The sequence below is a fragment of the Acinonyx jubatus genome, chromosome A1 (assembly GCF_027475565.1).
Source record: "Acinonyx jubatus isolate Ajub_Pintada_27869175 chromosome A1, VMU_Ajub_asm_v1.0, whole genome shotgun sequence".
NCBI lineage: Eukaryota > Metazoa > Chordata > Mammalia > Carnivora > Felidae > Acinonyx > Acinonyx jubatus.
The window spans coordinates 128,486,040-128,505,359 of record NC_069380.1 but is presented as its reverse complement, the minus strand read 5'-3'; the positions used below and the strand labels follow the sequence as shown (position 1 = coordinate 128,505,359).

The following is a 19,320-nucleotide window of genomic DNA, read 5'->3' as shown; positions in this document are numbered from 1 at the left end:
GTAGCTTTAGATACTTTGATCAACAAGAAGAGGATTTGATTCCATGATTACATTTCTCAAGAATACAATGAAAGAAAAGATCTTTAAAATTCTTTCCTATTCCCCTTTAAAATAAAAATGAAACCGAAAGAAAAACCATAATCCAGTCATGATATTTCAGTGAGAAAACAATTGATGGGCATCTTCTAAATCTCAGAATACATTTGAAGCTCTGTCACTGAGCCCAAATTAAGACTCCATGTGACTCTTTCCCTCCCACTGTCATTATCTTAGTAAAAAGAGCATTCAGGTCATTGTCACTCTCACTACCTACCTATGCTAGCTTCCCAAATACAAGCCGTACTATTTTAAAAAGGAAGAAATCTTGGGGCGCCTAGGTGGCTCAGTTGGTGGAGCATACAATTCTTGGTTTTGGCTCAAGTCATGATCTCACGGTTTGTGGGTTACAGCCCCATGTGGAGCGTGCTTGGGATTCTCTCTTTCTCCCTCTCTTTCTGGCTATCCCCCTCTCATACTCTCTCAAAATAAATAAACTTAAAAACAAAAAGGCAAAAAAATCTTGCAGAGTTTAAAGTACTTAAAAGTACTATGACATGGCAACCACTCCAGATTAAACAAGTGAATGCTTAGAAAGGAAAGAAAGAGAAACAAAGTCAAGGCACTAATGGAAAGTTAAGGGACAAGTTATGCTGATGAATAATTAGACAAAGTTGTATATACCAACATCTTTAGCTAGAGAAATGTAAATTTTAATGTTACCTCTCTAAATAAAATACAGAAAACAAAGAGCATGAAGTAAAAACACAGGCATAGCAATTCAACAAATAAATATAAGAGCATGAAAATTCTTTTGAGGCAAAGCCTCTCTGGTTAAGTGAAATACAAAATACAAAAATTTTCTCTGTATAGGAGATACAATTAAAGTTCTAATAGAAAAGCTAAAATGTAAAAGTTAAACAAAAAAGTTAAGTCAAATCTAAACAAAATAAACCATATAACAATATTAGTATCAAATAAAATTTAAATGCAAAAGAATTAAAAGGTGAAAAATTAATCAATACATACATATATCAAATGACACTTCATGATAATATTTTAAATTTTAAATACTGTGTTTTATTTGTTAAATTATTTAAAACAATATAGAAAAATACCAAAACTCTGTGCTGTAAATAATAATTTTATTTCTAGCATTCAAGTATAAAAAGAAATAGAAATAAAAAGGGACACTGACACAAAACAAACTAAATAGATATTTTAATTAATCACTGTCAAGATTAAGAAGTGAACCACTGATTTGAACTATACAACCTATTAGAAAGAATAGATATATATAAAGTCTGCATCTTTAATATCATCACATTTGAGACTATTACAAAAAGAGAGCCTCGAGTCATTAAAATTCTTATTAACTTTTTAAAAATTGTACAAGTGACAGGTTGTATTTACAATGCAATAAATCCAGACCTGAATCATGTACTTTAATATCAGCAAAAGATAAAGGAGGTTGCGTCAAAGAAGACATTAAAAAACTCTAATGCTACTACCAAAATAACAAGACTTAAGGGAAATAGGCCATTACAATGGAAGGCAAATTCATAGCTTTAAATGTTTTAGCACTTAAGAAAAGGTAATGAAGTAACTATTTTTTTATAGCTTTAAAAAAATACACCCAGTTAAGGGTAGGAAGTAGAAAATATGAAGCAGAAGTAAAGTAACAAAGGGCAGAAACAGAGAACTCATAAAATGCAACATGTAGTTCTTTCATATTAATAAAAAGAAAAAATCTCTAATATACTTTTTTTTTTACATCTCCAATTTTTATTGGCAAAGAGAGTAGCCATTTTCATAACAAAGCCTATCAGAAACATCCACCAGCTTTGCCCAATGTATTTTCATTACATTCAGAGTATGCAATATCTGAAGCATACTCTATTCTAGTTGGTAAGTCATGTGTTGAACCTCATTATGGTACTGGGCCCAAAGCACAGAATGTTTCTCTTGGTTACCTTTTAATTATCTTGCCAGTTACCTTTTAATTATGAATCCGTACTAGCATATAAAGTGCTGCTTCTACATATTTGCCTGACTAATAAATGTACTTTAAAAGAGATAATAAATATACTTTAAAAAGAGATAAATCAAAAATAAGACTACAAGTAACAGAGATAAAGCACATGCTTGTATGTTTTTTTTTTATTAGTATCTTAAGGGAGGAAGTACCAAAATTAATAGACATGGAAAATCAAAACTAAAGTATGTACAAACTAACAACTAAGAAACAACCTGAAAATATCACCAAACTGTGAATAACTTCCCAGCCACTGCCATGAGTCCATTTCCAGTTCCCTTTTCTACTCAATTTTCAAATCATCCAAAGAATAGTTACCATATCACAGAGATCATTCCAGTATGGAAAAAAACACATTTTTTAAAATAGTGAATTGGTAAAACACACATGGCACTGATGTGAAATCAGACAGTATCACAAAATATGGACAAGAGATCTTAAGAGTTCAGGAAAAAATAAAATCTGATAAAATACCATAGAACAATAGAAAAGACTTGTATAACATATCAAAAGTAGAATTCACCCTAGCAAGAAAAGTTTATCTCAGAAGTCAGCTCTTTAAAAAGAGATTTTGAGGTTTTAAGATTCTAATCTCCTGAGTAGATGGCAAAAGGCAGTCACATCAGTTGTTGTTGTTGTTGTTGTTTTTAATGATGAAGACCATATTACATTTAATGGCATATAGCCCACACTTATTGTGGACCAGTATCCATTACCTGATCCTACTTCCTTTAACAAAGAACAAAACAAAAGAAAAAAACTATTAATGCAAGGTTTGTTCAAATTCTATTTAAAAATATTTTATAGTAATAGGTTTATATTAGTAAAGAAGATCAAAAATTATTGAGCCAAATCTCAGAATATTAAGTCAAATGACAAAAACAAACTTTAAGTAGAAAAAGAGGAAATGATAAATATAAGACCAGAAACTAACAAATAGGTAACAAAAATACAACAAAGGGAAAGCCAAAGGGTGGTTCTTTGAGAAGACTAGTAACACTGGCAAATCTCTAGCAAGCTGCATCAAGGGGGATGGGGGGAGGGGAACATGGGGGGAAAAAACACATAATCACTCTAAAAAGTTTTCCTTTGTGTATGGGACCTCAAATATCTCCTACTACTAATTATCCCCTAGTAAGTTCAAATTCCCATTCTCCAAGATAACTATTTAAATCTTTTTTCTCCACAAATCCCTCTATCTTCTATGTACTTCCACTTCAGCCAATATTAAAGTGATGACTATGCTTCATATTTGAGAAAACAGAATCTATTAGACCCAACACCTTCCTATCACATCCCACTATAATACAAAAATCTATCTTCCTGCCTCCAGTTAAAATGGATGAAGTATCACTGATGTTACTTAAAACCAAAACCAACAAACAGCTACATATGCTAAATCGCATCCCTTCTTGCCTCCAATTATGTTGTTCTCTGGAGCCTCATCCATCCCTCTAGACTCTGCATTCCCCACACCAGCCAACTGCTGCCCTATTTCGACATTCCTCTTCATTGTCAAGTGCTCCCAATGTTGCCAAGGCTCACAGTCTGTAATTAATTTCAATTCTAGTCAGTTCTTACTACTTTACTGAAACCCTTGCTATCATCTCCATGTGGCCAAATTCACTTTTTCGTACAATTCTACCTAGAATAATCAGCAACATATGACGTAGCTGACCACCCTTTCAGGAAATATTCTTTCTTGGCTTGGTTTTCCTCCTCTTATCAACAGACAGCTCTACTCTGTCACCCTTGATGGCGCCCCTCATGTGACCTCACGAATGCCTTAAGTTCCTTGGGATTCTGCTAGGAGCAGAATGTTCCACATCTGCCCTTCCTTCTTAGGCAACTTTACAGACTCTCATATGCAAAGAGCTAACAACCATGTGGGGTAGGAATTATACTTCCTAATTTTACAGATTAAGAAAGTGAGGCTCACAGATGATGATTACATACCTCATGCAGTGGCATAATTGGGACTGGCACCTATATCTGATTCTAAAAATGAGTTCTAACTCAGTATACTCTAGTTTAATTTAAAGAATCTAAGCTATTAAGCATTTGAGCTAAAAAACAAAAACAAAAAGAGAGAGAGAGAGAAAAGAAAGAAAAAAGGTATTCTAACAATTTCATTTTGTTTACATACAACTAAAGGCTAAGAAAACGAGATAACAACAGAGCGATGTACATTTATTACTGCCTATTCATGTAATCCTTAAAAAATTTATATACCTTTAATAAACACATTAATATGCTAAGTCTATAATACTGTTAAGTATCGGAGTCTATCTCTTTACTATAAGTAATACTTTTAATTTTTCTAATAGTCAACATCATATATTGTCTACATATTTATAGAAAAGTATGTGTCTGACACTAGTCAGAGACTAGTGTCTTAATTTGTAATCTAGAGTAGGCGTTGGACAGCTAGAGTTCATGGGTCAAATTCAACCCACACTCAATTTCTATAAATGATGTTTTACTGCAACACAACCATTTTACATATTGTCTGTGACCACTCTCGTGCTAAAACAGCAGAGGTCAATAGTCAAGAGATCACACAGCCTGGAAAGCCTAAAATATCTACTATCTGCCCCTTTACAGAAAAAATTTACCAACATCTGATCTCGAGTAATCCATCCTGTACAAACAAAAATACATGAATATATATTTTCAACACATGCTAATTTACAATAAAACCACCCAAAGTCATTTAGGTTCCAACAACACAACCTAGAAAATATGAGAAAGTTTACTTGTAAATCGAGTATCTACCTAACATTTTAAAATCATTCATGGAGTATTCTGCTACAGATCATTAATTTGTAATTTGCACCAAAGACAGTTTCTAAAAAATAAAAAAAAATGTTCATTCCTAAACATCTAAGAGAAGGCAGGAAGGAAAGGAAGGAGAGAAGGAAGAAAAAAGGAAACCAGAAATGTTCATTTTTTCCATGCTTAATTTCTGTGATTTTCTTTTTTAATTCCAATAGTCAGTTTATATATGACAACGCTGGAGCCTTTCCTGTATTATAATTGACCTGCAGAAATTTGCTGTCATCAGTAAGATAAGCTTAGTAAAGCTGAAGGATTTTCTAGCACAGTTCCTTACACAGTGGGCAGTCAATAAAGGTCTGCAGCAGTGAGCTGCCTCAGAAACAGAGTTTTTCGTTTTTAACTTTTAACACGACACACTACTCACTTGGCAAAATAATTAGTCAAGACCAAGAAGCCTCAGCATTTGGGGCTGAGATATATTATCTGAGTATGTAATAGGTGAAGTAGCAAGAGGCTGAAAAATGACTCAACATCCCCCAAAACATCTCATTTAACAGGCTGCAAGTTTTAAGTCATTTTTAGTTTTGAAGTTTTATTGAACTCTCCCCATTTTACATTTCAAATTCCAAAGGTTAAAGGCAGCTGAGTCGTTACTGAAATTTCCCCTTTCAACTTTGACTACTATGAGCCTATACTGAGCGACAGCTGCCAAGAATAGATGGAACTATGATGTTACCCAATTCAGGGAAAATGGTTTTATGTTTCTGTTTTTAAATACTGGGTTTTTAAGGCCTGTTACATGACCTTTGCTTTATTGGCATGAGAGTAGGGAAGGCCAGGAAAAAAAAAAAAAAATCCAGGGAATCAAATTTTTCCTCTTACCATAATTCTAAACCATCTTCCAGAAGATAAACATGTGGAGGCTGGGAAACATCTGTACTCAGTTGGATAACTGGGAGCAGGAAAGGGTACAGGTTCTTGCTGTCTGCTCCTAATCCCTAAGGGAAGTATAAATAAAACTTAACGTAAGACACTCTAAGATCCCACCCCCACCAAAAAATAACCTATCGTATAAAAATGTCCTAAAATGAGCTGATAAAAAATAAATCCATCAGATTTTCTGGGATGGTCCTAACTATAAGCACTACTAAAACAAGGTTAGTTCTGTTTACAATTGAACAGCAAGTAGCAAAAAAATACTATTCAATTGCCCAGGGGTAGTAGAATCATATACACCAATGGTATAAACATCTGTTTTAAGAGGTTCCATATGTATCTTCCCCTCTGACTACTAAAGTGGTACTAACACTGCTATATTAAATTCCATAAATTATCTCACCTAAGTAATCTAAAATGAACCCAATCAAAATGTTCATTAGTAAGATAATTACATCATAGTACATTCATATTCCAGAATAGTGACTAGCCAATGAAAAAGTATTAGGCATGGAATAAAAACAATCTCAAAAATAATTACAAACTGGATTTAAAAGATGAAGAAGTGTGTATATAACAACTGCAAAAACCCAAGAATTTTTAAACATACCTACCACATGCAAAGAGATATACACATAAAAATGTTTCTTTGGAGTATACAGAAAAAATTAACACTAATTAAATACAGGAAAGGGGAAAGGATGCTGAAAGAATGTAAAAATTATTTTTTTCTTAAGCTTTGTTTTAAAAAAAATGCACAAAATTTTTTTAATGAACAATTTTTGCTAATATTTTTAATGGCCCAAAAAATGGAGGAAGAAGAGGGGGGTTTATCTAAAATTCTAGTTTACCTAATTATTGTTTTATGGAGATTGACTCAGTGTATCACACTAAGTCCAAGCACTCTGAAAGGAAACATAAAGGATAAGAAGCCAATTTTTAATCCATAATAATCTCTGTAATCTGACAAACACAGAAAGGAAACTAATAAATATCAAACATCTCCTCATTTAGGAAGTAATTCAAATATCAATAGCTAAACAAAATCTGTTAAGCAAAACAAAATCTGTATGTATACATCTTCTGTTAAGCAAAACAAAATCTTTATGTATACATCTTCTGATGCCATATATATACTGAGTTCAATCTTTATTAGTGGGACAGATACCTAAATGGAAATGCATAAAGCTTATCCTTAAGTAAGTTTGGTTCTTTCTAAAACTAAAAATCAGTTGAAAGACCTTATTAAAGATCTTTTTAAAGGAAGATAGTTATTAAAATGTCACACTTAATAAAGTAGTATACTGTGTCTTAAAATGAAGTTCAATTTCACTCTCTGTAGTTCAATCTTTAATACAACAACAAAAGAAAAGGAACATTAAGATAAACTAGTCAAGTTCATTTTGATTATTAAGCAGACTTAAAATTTCCTAGAAAAATTAAAATCTATCTACTTACTTAGTGCACATCCCAAGAAGCATGAGATGCTAGCTTTCGCAAAACTAAAGCCTCTGCTAAACATGTAAGACTCTCGGTCAAAGCCTGAAGACATTTACCTTTGTAGTCTAATGGCCTGAAGAATGTATGCAATCCCAGATATACAACTTTAAATAAATGTGAACATTCTCTCGGCCCACAGTCATAACTACAAGACATTGTCTACAACATTATGAAAAAATCACAACAACACATTTTCTACAACAGTATGAAAGCTCAAAATTAAATTCATTAGTTATTAAAATGATCAGAAATGCTTCAAGAGGCAGAAATCTTATTGTATAATAATTACATAAGACAGAAGGGAAAATGAGGTGAAGGGTACTCTGTACTATCTTTGCAACAGTCAGTGAATTTATAAGGTTATTATTATTTTTTAGGTTAAGGGGAAAAAAGAATAAAACCCCCTAAATATTGGCATTTCACAGGATAACGTATTTGACTGCCTTCTCCTGTGCCATGTGCATGTGGAAAATGTCCCAAAATATTATCTCCAAACACAGATCTCTGAACTCCAGACACTGAATAAGTACAGGACATCATCACCCAGAAGTCATCTCAAACTCTTAAGGTGACCACTGAACCAATTCACTGTCTTCCTAAAAAAAAGCTCCTGTCCGGCCTTTCCAAACTCAAGTGACCTGTACGACTACCTATTTAGTGGTAAACAGTCTCACATCCTCCTCCTAGTTCCTGTTCCTACTCACCCCACATCTCAACAATCCTTTATTCTACTATTTTTCAAATCTTTCCCCTTCTTTCCATGCATTTTACTTCAGATCTGCATCATCTATTTTCATGGTTAACAGAAAACGTACCAACCACTTTCCCTGGCCTTAGTTTTACTCCATTCCAAACCCTGTCTCCACTGGCACCCTGATTACCTTACTAAAATAAAAATGTTAACACTTCTTGCTCTGAACTTGAAGAGATGTTCTTGTGGCCTTCCTGACCAGGCCCCTATAACCATGTTCTGTACTATGCTCCGGCCACACCATACAACTCAGTATTATTAATCACAATGTTAAAATCTGGAGGAAGCGGACAGATTTAACGCATGCATTTACTACTCTTCTCTGCCAGGATCCACTTAAAGAATATAGGAGGATGTGTTTAAAAGATCCATAACCATAAGTACAAAGATAACGTAAGAAAAGATAAGGACTGAAAAGACAAGCAGTAACTTAGCAAACTTAGAAAACCAAGCTCAAAGCCAGCTGTAAGAAAAGGTCAAGAAGCAACTTGATTTACATCACAGAAACTCCAAAAGACACAGGAACTTGTAGCACCGTACTTTGGGAAGAGTGAGTTCAAGGTCAGGTATTAAAACTAAGAGGGCCTCTAGAGTTTTACAAAGCAGCATGATGCCAAGATCTCATCCAAGTCCACAAACAAGTGGTCCCGTTTGATTCTCTGATAACGTAAAACAAATTATCTCAAGACAAGGAGATACCCGGTAATGAAAAGCAGGGATACATTAAAAAAAAGGGAGATGTAACATGCAAGAGACAGGAAAATGAAAGATCTTTTACTAAGAAAAGACATCAAAAACAAGGATGGTTCCCCTACAAAACTACCCAGCTAGGTTATATCCAAAAGGAAAAATGCGCAATTTACTACTGTAAATGTAAGTTCCCCATACATTTTCAACTCTCTCCATTAGCGTTTTTGTTTTTTTTGTTTGTTTTTTTAAGTAGGCTTCTGGTCCAGCCTGCAGCCCAGTGCAGGGCATGAACTCATGACCCGGAGATCAAGACCTGAGCTGAGATCAAGAGTCAGACACTTAACCAACTGAGCCACACAGGAACCCCCCAATTAGCTTTTTTAGTGCCCTACATTTATATTGACAAAATGTTGATGATTCTTGAAGTTGGGTGATAGTTACCTAAAGACTGATTATATTGTTCTTCCTTTTGTGTATGCTTCAAATTTTTCACAACTTAAAAAATAATAACAAAAGCAGGCAATCAAGGATCAAGAGATGATCTCTTCAATCAGAGACTACTAGTCTGGGTTCCCAGAGCTTAAAAAATGAAAACAAAAACATACAAATAAACTATTATCTCCCTCTCAAATCTGAAAAGCCCAAAGATGGCAGTGTTTTCTATAAAATGAACCTTAACAATAACCCTTAGTATAATTTTCTCAAATGACTGAAAAACACATTTTATGCTATAGTCTCAACTTTATATTAAACGTCGTATGCTTTCTCCAAGAAGGCGATGAGCACTTGGCTGGAACCCTGCACCTCTGGCCTAAACAAATACAGAGGGCAGAAGGGTCACAAAGGAAGGAAAAGGCCCTATCCTCTCCAAACATTCCGAGCAGGTTACTGTGGCTTCCTCAGACTTCCTGAGGTAATCCTACCTAAGGAGACAGAGAAGCTGGGTTTTTTCACACCTCCCTCACAAAACTCTCAAAAGGAATCTAATAAGAACACATTTTGGCAAAGATGTAACACAAAAGAGGTGGGATCACAGTTTGTTCTGTTATTTCTGAGGGCAATCTCAGGACAGTCAGTAACCTTATCCTAACCTTTGTATCCTTTTCTATAAAAGGGACATAATCTTCGCAAGAGATCACAACAATTAAATAGTAGATAAGAAGAGATGCCACATGAGACACTTATTAAAAAGAAGGTGCTTTTACAGGAATTTTGTATCACTATTCATTTATTTGAAACTGCCTTAGGTAGGATTTTTTAACTATAAAACTCATCCGTAAGGTTTACTGAAAGAAAAAAAATTGCATTTCAAAAAAAGGATGTCTGAGAAAGGTTTTTTACAAACTCGTGTTCACGTGTTTTTCCCCCCCTATTTTTAACTTATTCAAAAAATGAAGAGTAGTGACTATCAACTCAGAGCTCTCTCCATTGGACAATCTATCACAATTTGGGGCAAGGCCAGTAAAACTCAGTTGAGCATACCTGGATGCAGATATTAGATTTGGCATTAAAATCTTACCTTTCTGTCCTCTCGCCGTCAGACTGTAAGTCACTGTAATAGTTCAAATGACAACTACAGCCTGTTCATCACTCTCTGAAATCTGAGATTCCTCTCTACCTGCTGCACAACCCTGACATCTCAAAGTCACGAGGACGAAAACCATATTCACTCCTTCCCTCAAAAGTAACTCACCTGATTGTCTACCTTCTCAATTTATGAAAGACTAAAATTTTGATGTTAGATCACAAAAAAAGGGTGAAAATGAAGAGCAAATTTATACAGAAAAGCTCTGGATACCAAGCAAAGTGCATGGAAAGTATAACAGACTGCACAAATCATGAGTCTATCACCATGAGAGACCACTTCATCTAATGAATGAAATGTCTTTAAAAAGGAGAGAGTATTTCCTACATGTCAAAAAATGTCCAAAGCCAACACACAAAAGTAGTTTTTAAAACTGTTTAAGATAATTCATGAAAAAGACATAACTGGGAGGCCTTTCACTACCATTAAAATAAAGCACATGAAAACAATGAAAAATCTGTAAAAAGAAAAAAAAAAAAAGCAAAAACCCAGAATCTTAAGCACAGAGAACTGGTGATGGCCAGAGGGGAGGTGAGGGAGAGGATCGGTGAAATATAAAAAAGGGATTAACGGGTACAAAACTCCATTTATATAATAAATAGGCCTCAGAGATGAGAAGTACAGCACAGGGAATATAGTCAATAATACTCTAATAACATTGTGTGGTGACAAGGGGCATCTACACCCCTTGTGGTGAACACTGAGTAACGTACAGGACGGTCCGATCAACTGTTGTACACATGGAGCTAACAGAACACTGTATGTTAATCAGACTTCAATAAAAAAAAGAAATATACTAAATTCAGAAACTGGAAATTAACTTACCTGAACAAGATGAATAAGTGTTGTCAGAATAGCACATCTCAACATATTGTGCTCTTCGCTCTGCTTCCAAAGAAGAGGCAAATACTGTACCAAACATCCTACATACGGTCGTATCTATCACAACAGAAGGAAGGGAAGCAAAAGGACTGTATTAGGAAAGAAGGCAATTTCCTTCAAGACACAATGACAGAACATTATTAAGTCCCAGGAAGGAAATATTTAATATTTTCTAGATGAAATATATTATGTATGTATCTTTTTAAAAATAAATCAGAGACATAAAGCTCTACAGTTATTATATTTCAAGAATTTAAAATAAGTACCAAATTTACTGCATGAAATAAAATTTAGGAAAGCAACATAATGTAACCAGTTATCGAGAGCTTAACAGAAAATGTTATTATACCCTAGTTCTTTTTTAATAAAACAGCTTACCTAACTGGAAATTACACTGTTTTAAAAAGTCAGCATTTACTCATACATTCAACAATTATCTGATGGCATCCTCCAGTAACAGGCCCTGAGGACAAGGCACCAGAAAGAAAAGAATGTAAAGGTACACTTACAAACCCTTACAACGAAAAAAGATAAGTATAATGATAAAGGTGTACAGGAGGTATAATGAAAACACAGAAGAAAATCCTTTAAAAAAATTTTTTTTAATGTTTATTTATTTTTGAGAGAGAGAAAGAGACAAAGATCAGAGTGTGAGTGAGCAGGGCGGGGGCAAAGAGAGAGGGAGACACAAAGTGTGAAGCAGGCTCCAGGCTCTGAGCTGTGAGTACAGAGCCTGATTCGGGGCTCAAATTCACAAACCATGAGATCATGATCTGAGCTGAAGTCAGACGCTTAACTGACTGAGCCACCCAGGCATCCCAAGAAAATCCTTCTTAAAACATATGATTCTTAAAACCACATGGATTAAGCCAACCAGTTTTAAAAATTAAAAATAAAAATATTTCTTTAAAAATAAGCCCTGAGAGACAGCACAGCTTGACAGTGAGTTTCTTAAAAAATAAAAGGGATCTACACTGAAGCTGGACTGCGCTCCAGTGTCTCGGTTGGTTTATGGTCATCGTATTGGGAATTGCTCTGATGAAGAGTAGGCTTCATGACAAACAGAAATACTAGACCTTCACAACTTCAGCAATAGCTATTTCAATCCCACGTATTAAAACTAAAAATTACTCCCAGAAAAATGAGATTCCCATTTTTGCTTACAAAATGCCACACACTAAACAGGGAGCAAAAAAGGTGTAGAATCTGTTGCCCTTGAGGATGCGAGAAAGGTTACGAAAGACAAGTATTTGCCCAAATATTGAAGCGAAATAAAACTGAAAAAATATTACAAGCCTATTTATTATATATCACCTTATCTTCAAATTTTTAATTACACTATTATTTATTGAGCACTTAATCTTGCTAAGTGTTCTTTATCTCAGAGATCACTCCAATTAGCTTATAAAACAGACCAACTAGTACGTAAAAACACAGGTTGTAAAGTACCTAGCTCATTCATACTTAACTGAAAACAATGTATAACAGCATGTTCTATTGACATGGAAAATAAACCAATTTTGGTTTTAATATTCAAGTGAGAACACTTTCCAAGGAGGGGCACAAAGGGAGTACATTCGAAAGTCAGAAAATATTTACATCCCAAACGTAGCTGTACACTGGAATTGATGATATTCTAAATTTAAATTATTGCTTCAAAAGTGAATTTCAATAATCACCCAGAGTTACTGTTGCAAAAGATAGCCCCCCAAAACAAGGGTGCAGAGCGGGAGATCAAAAAACAGTGAGGGGGAGCCTGGGTGGCTCAGTAGGTTAGGCATCCCACTCTTGATTTCAGCTCAGGCATGATCTCACAATTCATCCCATGTTCTGGGCACTGACAGCACAGAACCTGCTTGGGATTCTCTTGCTGTCCCCCCCCCTTCCCCTCCGCTCACACTCTCTTTCTCTCTCAAAATAAATAAAATAAACTTTAAGAAAAGAGAGGGAGAACAGGAGAGCCAAATATGTTCCCTGAGGCTGAAAGGGAGGAGGTTAAAAAGTATGCTATTGGGAAAACTGAGAAAATCTTATATGGACTTGATATTAGATAACAATATTACATTAATGTAAGTTTCCTGAGTCTAATCATGGTTATGTTAAGAAGAGAAGTCTAATATTCTGGGACAAAGTGCCATGATGCTTGAAACTAAAGTTCAAAGAGTTTAACAACAAGAATTTGTATATGCACACAGATTAAAAAAAGAGAAAATTCAGTAAAAATTAAAACCTGAAAGAACTAGGTGAAGGATATATGGGTGTGGATATCTTGTAACTTTTCTGTACATTCAAAATATTTCAGTGAAAAGACTTAAGGAAAAATATTGCTCATATACAATCCTGAAAATGATTACCATCTATGGGCTATTTCGGTAGGCCAATATCAACTATTTGGTCAACACCTAAAAAATCACATGGTATTAGCAATGTTTACTAGACACTGGGCTAAATAACAACCCTATAAAACATTAAACTATCAGCTTAACACAAATGACATGAAAAAGTACACCAAATACACTCATCTTTTGGCACCTATACTCAAAAAGAAAAGAAAACAGAATATGAGTTAAGTCATCATATACAGGGAGGTATCCACTTTCCTTCATAACACATTACTGAAAATCAAGTATGTGACAGCCTAAGAAATGTTCTAAGAAGGTTTTCCATACATGGGGACTTTAAAAAGTAAGTACCAATGACACGTCTTTTAGATATAATTTTCATAAAATATTTAATTTCACACAGGCCCTTTAATTTTGTTCTTTTTCTTCAGAAATGCAGAAGTTCAAAGACTATCTGCCTGACATCCAAACCTGATGATTACCTATTTCTTCTATGTATTTACTGGATTGCCGCAATGGAATAATTTATCAACTACTTTTTCAAAAAGTAGAGAAAATATAATCTTTAAATAATTGTACATTATATTATAAAAATGGTGACACTTCACTGAATCTTCAAAATTAAACCATTATGTGTTATCTTACTGTTTGTTGTAAGATGGCTCAAACTGTCTGTAACCCAAGGGGCAAAAATCAAATTTAGCCTATGAAAGACAGGTGAATGATATATAAGCAGTAGTACTGTTCAAAGGTTAACAAAGGAAATTTAAAGAATCAGACGCCTGAGAATACTTTTCATGATGATTTCCTGATTTCTGAAAACACAAAATACTACTGGATTAACTCTATCTTACTATCTTACTATTTACTGGTGACACAGTCACCTGAGTTGCTTAGGCGATCTGTGTTCTAAAAAGCGCATATGGATAAAAACACAAAAGCACTTTTAAAATTACTAAGCATGAGGGGACACCTGGGTAGCTCAGTCAATTTAGTGTCCAACTCTTGGTTTCATCTCAGGTCATAATCTCACGGTTCACGGGTTCAAGCCCCGCGTGAGGCTCAGCAGTGACAGTACAGAGTCTGACAGGGATTCTCTCTCTCTCCTACCCTCTGCCATTCCCCCACACTTGCGCACACACTCTCTGTCTCAAAAAAAATAAATAAATAAATTTTATTTATAAATATAAATATAAATAAATATTTATATTTTAATATATTATAATAAATATTTATAATTTACAAATAAATTAATTAAATTTAAATAAACTTTAAATTTTACTAAGCATGAGGAATTTCAACCTAGGATTAAAAAGATTTAGAGATTCGGGAGGATGTAGGTAAGAAAATTCATTTCCACAGAAAGAAATCTTTAATACATTTCCATTAGCCAGATGGTATCTAAATAAGATTACAAAAAATGGTCACATCTTGTTTCTATAATTTTTTAATGAACAATAATTTACTGCATTTGTATAATGATCTAAAGCATACTGCACATGTGTAATAATTTCATACTTAAGACACCTGTGAGTCAAGTGATTTCAGAATTATCTTTATTATTTTAGACACAATGGAGCACCTGGGTGGCTCGACTAGTTAAGCATCTCACTTCAGCTCAGATTATTATCTCACCACTCCATGAGTTATTATCTCACCATTCCGTGAATTCAGGCCCCACATCAGACTCTGTGCTGACAGCTCAGAGCCTGGAGCCTGCTTCAGATTCTGTGTTTCCCTCTCTCTCTACCCCTCCCCTGCGCGCACGTGCGCGCTCTCTCTCTCTCTCTCAATAAACATTAAAAAATATATATATATACACACATAAGGACACAAACTTAAAGACCTTACCCAAACGACACAGGAGACACAAGCACTTGAAACGAGTTTAAAAGAGTCTCAATTAACTATCTGGATGATCAAAATCTCTCAATATTCTTCATAAACGAGTATCACAATGAAATAACGTAACTAATGTAATAAGAATCCCAAACACTAAGGAAATTGTAAGGTTAACACTATTTTTAGACACTCGAACCCAGATCTGCTCAAAGTGATTAACAGTGACTCAAAACTGCCGCTGGAGCTGCATGCTGACTGTGAAGGCTGGTAATACCACCAAGATGTATGTACTTTGACAAGTTCCTTAAAATCTCAAACTGTTCGAGATGATAAATTCCAACCCTCACCCAAAGGTTTTTGTGAGGATTAAATGAGAAATATATGCAAATTATTTAGCACGGAAGTTGGTAACTTAGTATTATTCAGTAATTGATAGCAATTCTCATCAATTACTTTAGAACAAGCTCAAGCAATCAGAACTCACTCAAAGACTCAGGAACAAACTCCAAATCTGGGGACATGAATTCAGTTATCTTTCCCTAGTAACTCACAGATTTACTTCAGTACTTTTCGAACAAGGATATGGAGTGGTGAACTAGGATATGAGAAACCACAAGGGTAATTAATTATAAGGTAGTTTCTTGGATTATTAGTTTTTCACACAAATTAGGAGACATAGGGAAGCTGAATAACTAACTTAACATTTAATATCTGTTGAGAACTTTACATATCATTTTTATATTAAGCTAAACATGAACATAATGTGGACCAAACTGCAAAACACATTTAATTTTGAAGGTAAATATAACCGATCTCTGAAAATAGCTGCATTTGCTGACATACTTGTGGCTATGTCCTCAAACACACTGAATTTTAAGAAGTATTATTAAATATAAACTGGTTCTACTAAGACAGATAAAATTCTGCATTCTGAACCCCTCTACATTACTGATCCCATTTTAAAATTTTTTAATTTTAGATTTTAATATTCTCAAGTCATTTTTTTAAAATGCGAGTACACATGTCAATATAAGCGAAATCACAACCGTATAGGTTATAAGCATTGTAATGTGTTAACTTTTAAACAATGTAGATAAAGCAAAGCTATTACTGCAATCCTACATATACTCCACTCACCTGACATTGAATGTTTTACAACAAAATTACCTGTATATTTACTCTTTCAATCACACAGGAAAGGACATGCAAAACATGCATCTTTGTGTCACATTCTGTAACTTGCTGCAGCAGCTGAAAAAGTAGTGTGAACATGGTTTCCAAATACTGCAGGTAAACAGAAAAAAAAACAAAGGGTCATAAGAGAAATAGAAATATCTTCACAAACTGAAATAACAAAATTAAATCATAATGTCAAAGCAATAAATAAGAGATCAGCAACCAGAACTCCAGCATCACCTAAAGAAAGCTGAAATTGTTCAAGCTGCCAACGTTTAGAAATCGCATTCTTTTTTTTTTTATTGTTCCTTAATTGGTCCATTTTAGAATTAAACTCATCCACAAAGTGACTCATGTTTTCAGTGGAAAACCGTGTCTAAATTTTGCGTTTAAATTTTATACTGCTGAACTAAGCTGCTAACGTTGTCTGGTCAGTGTCCTTGTGTGCCTGTTGCCAATCACAAGATACTTTGTTTTGCAAAGTCTACTCATTAAAACAAAAGAAATACCAATAAGTATACTCGCATACCAGCTCTCTGATGTGGCCCTTAAGATATGCTGCATGTAGATCTCACTTTCCATAGATATATATCTGTTATTCAAAGAATGACCGAATATTTACTATTAGGAAATAGGAAACAAATATCCATTTCTGGCTGTTAACGCCTAGATTACAAAATGACAGTAGGGATTAATAGGTCACAGAATGCCAGATACTTAAATAAAACACACATCTGATCTTTCAGATAGTTCATTTTTAAGCAGATTTCTAAAACATATTTATTTCATCCCAAAATATCTAATGATTCTTTTCCTAATGAAAATCCTCTCTACAAGTTTGTCCATGTACGACCTCCACAAGAAGTACACACAGACACTTTATCATGTAACTTTCTTCTTGCCTAGTCTTCCTAAGAATAAATACTACTGCCATAGTCTTATTAACATATTTAACAAGTGCTTACTGAGTACCTGTTAAGTGAAACACCATGTGGGCTTTTGGGAATTAAATGAAGAATAAAAAGATGAACCAGTAGGACTTGGTGTTCTACTATTCAAGTAATTTACAATCTAATGCAGGATACAGGCATATATACACAAAGAAATAGTGGAGGACTATAAGTAACAGACACAGATAAAACGAAGTTACTAGATGTTTTGTAATTGGAAAAAAGGTAAAAAAAAAAAAAAAAAAAAAAAAAGGTTTAACAGTCACCTCCAAAACAGTTAAGATAGCTAAAAAAAAAAAAAAAAAAGCAGAATATAAGTAAACAGTTATGAATTAAAAAATTACCAATAAAGGTAGTAAACTTCCAAAATGATCTTAATGTACTTTTAAATTTGGCTTCAATAAGTATCACATACATATAATTTCATTTATAAAATAACACTTAATTTGCAAAAGACATAGCAGATTGTGATCAATCTTAAAAATATTCTCACCGGCAGAAACTGATCTGTTCTAAATTCAAAATCATCAACAGGTAAAGAGCAGTTAAGGAATACTGAGAATGTATGAGGTTAATCAGAATAAAATAGATTTAAAACCCAAATATAATAATCAAAAACTATATTTTAAGCGATCTAACAAATTTCGCAAAAAAAGTTACTTATAAGTGTTAAAATTCTTCACAATGAAGTATTTTTTATTTTAAAGATTTTATTTTTAAGTAATCTCTACACCCAACATGGGACTGGAACTCACAACCCTGAGATCAAAAGTCACACACTGCACTGTCTCAGCCAGCCAGGCACCCCATCACAATGAAGTATTTTTAAATTCTTTAAAGGATATTTAACTTCAGTGTTGTCGCTGTTTCGATACGGACCTAAAAGAAAGTACATCATGAGATTTTAATAATTCTGAAACTACTAAATATCATTAATATCAAATGGCAGGAAATTTATTCCAAATCACTTTTACTTTTTGCTAGTATTAAAGTCACAGAGGTTATTAACATCTGGAAATAAAAGAATATTCCTCTTATTTTGCAACAAGACTTGAAAAAGTCAACTAGTGTCCATTCCCACCCTTCTCAGTTTCTCATAATTTGTTTCAACAGTCTTTAATCCAGGGGGTGCTTCCAGGAAAATGGATAATTTGCCCTAAGTGTGAGACAAGGGTGGGACTAAGAGAAGAATACAAAGGTGCTGCCACACAGGGAGAGAAGGCTGAGATCACAGATGAGAGACAGGCAAATGGGTGAGGCTGGTGAAGCTGGCAGATGTTTGGTGAAGAGGGAGGGAGGAGAAAACGGAAAGAGGAGGGAGAAGGAAGAACACACATTCCCATCTGCAACCACAATTACAGAAAATCCATGCAATATCCAAAGATCTATTTTGAGATTTTCTAAATTCCTAAGTTCACAAATACACAAAGATTTGTACAGGTTCCTGACACTTTCAAATCTTAATTTGTGTGTCAGCATGTTATCTGGGCAAATCACACCACAATAGCATCATCCCTATCGCTCTCTTTCAAGGGTTATCTGGGATTTGGTCAGCTAAACTGGCACAGGCTACGATACCCAGAGTTTCCACAAAACATAACATGAACTCAAGCCATGACTAAATTCTATATCTAGTTAAATGTTTCAACTAAAGGAAAGAAATTCACTCAATATGCATTATACTCCCCCAGATCAAATGACAATGTCAAAATGTCAGGCAACTATCAGAGATAGAGATGTACTCCACCCAGTGGCCTTGGATACTATAAAATTTATGGAGTCCTATTTGAGAAGTTGCTTTCTCCAGTAACTGCATT

At 34.3% G+C, this 19,320-nt stretch overlaps 1 protein-coding gene across 5 annotated transcripts in view; it reads right to left on the bottom strand.

Annotated features, from left to right (window-relative positions):
- Nucleotides 1-19,320, bottom strand: part of IPO11 (importin 11) — a 203,759-nt gene that overhangs the window by 99,672 nt on the left and 84,767 nt on the right. For all 5 annotated transcript variants that reach the window (XM_053223347.1, XM_027041178.2, XM_053223350.1 and 2 more), the window contains 5 exons: nt 18,349-18,382; nt 17,997-18,037; nt 16,545-16,661; nt 11,137-11,250; nt 5,732-5,847 (listed from right to left, as the gene is read on the bottom strand). In XM_053223347.1, the coding sequence (XP_053079322.1) occupies nt 5,732-5,847; nt 11,137-11,250; nt 16,545-16,661; nt 17,997-18,037; nt 18,349-18,382 (422 nt within the window). The remainder of the gene's footprint in view (nt 1-5,731; nt 5,848-11,136; nt 11,251-16,544; nt 16,662-17,996; nt 18,038-18,348; nt 18,383-19,320) is intronic.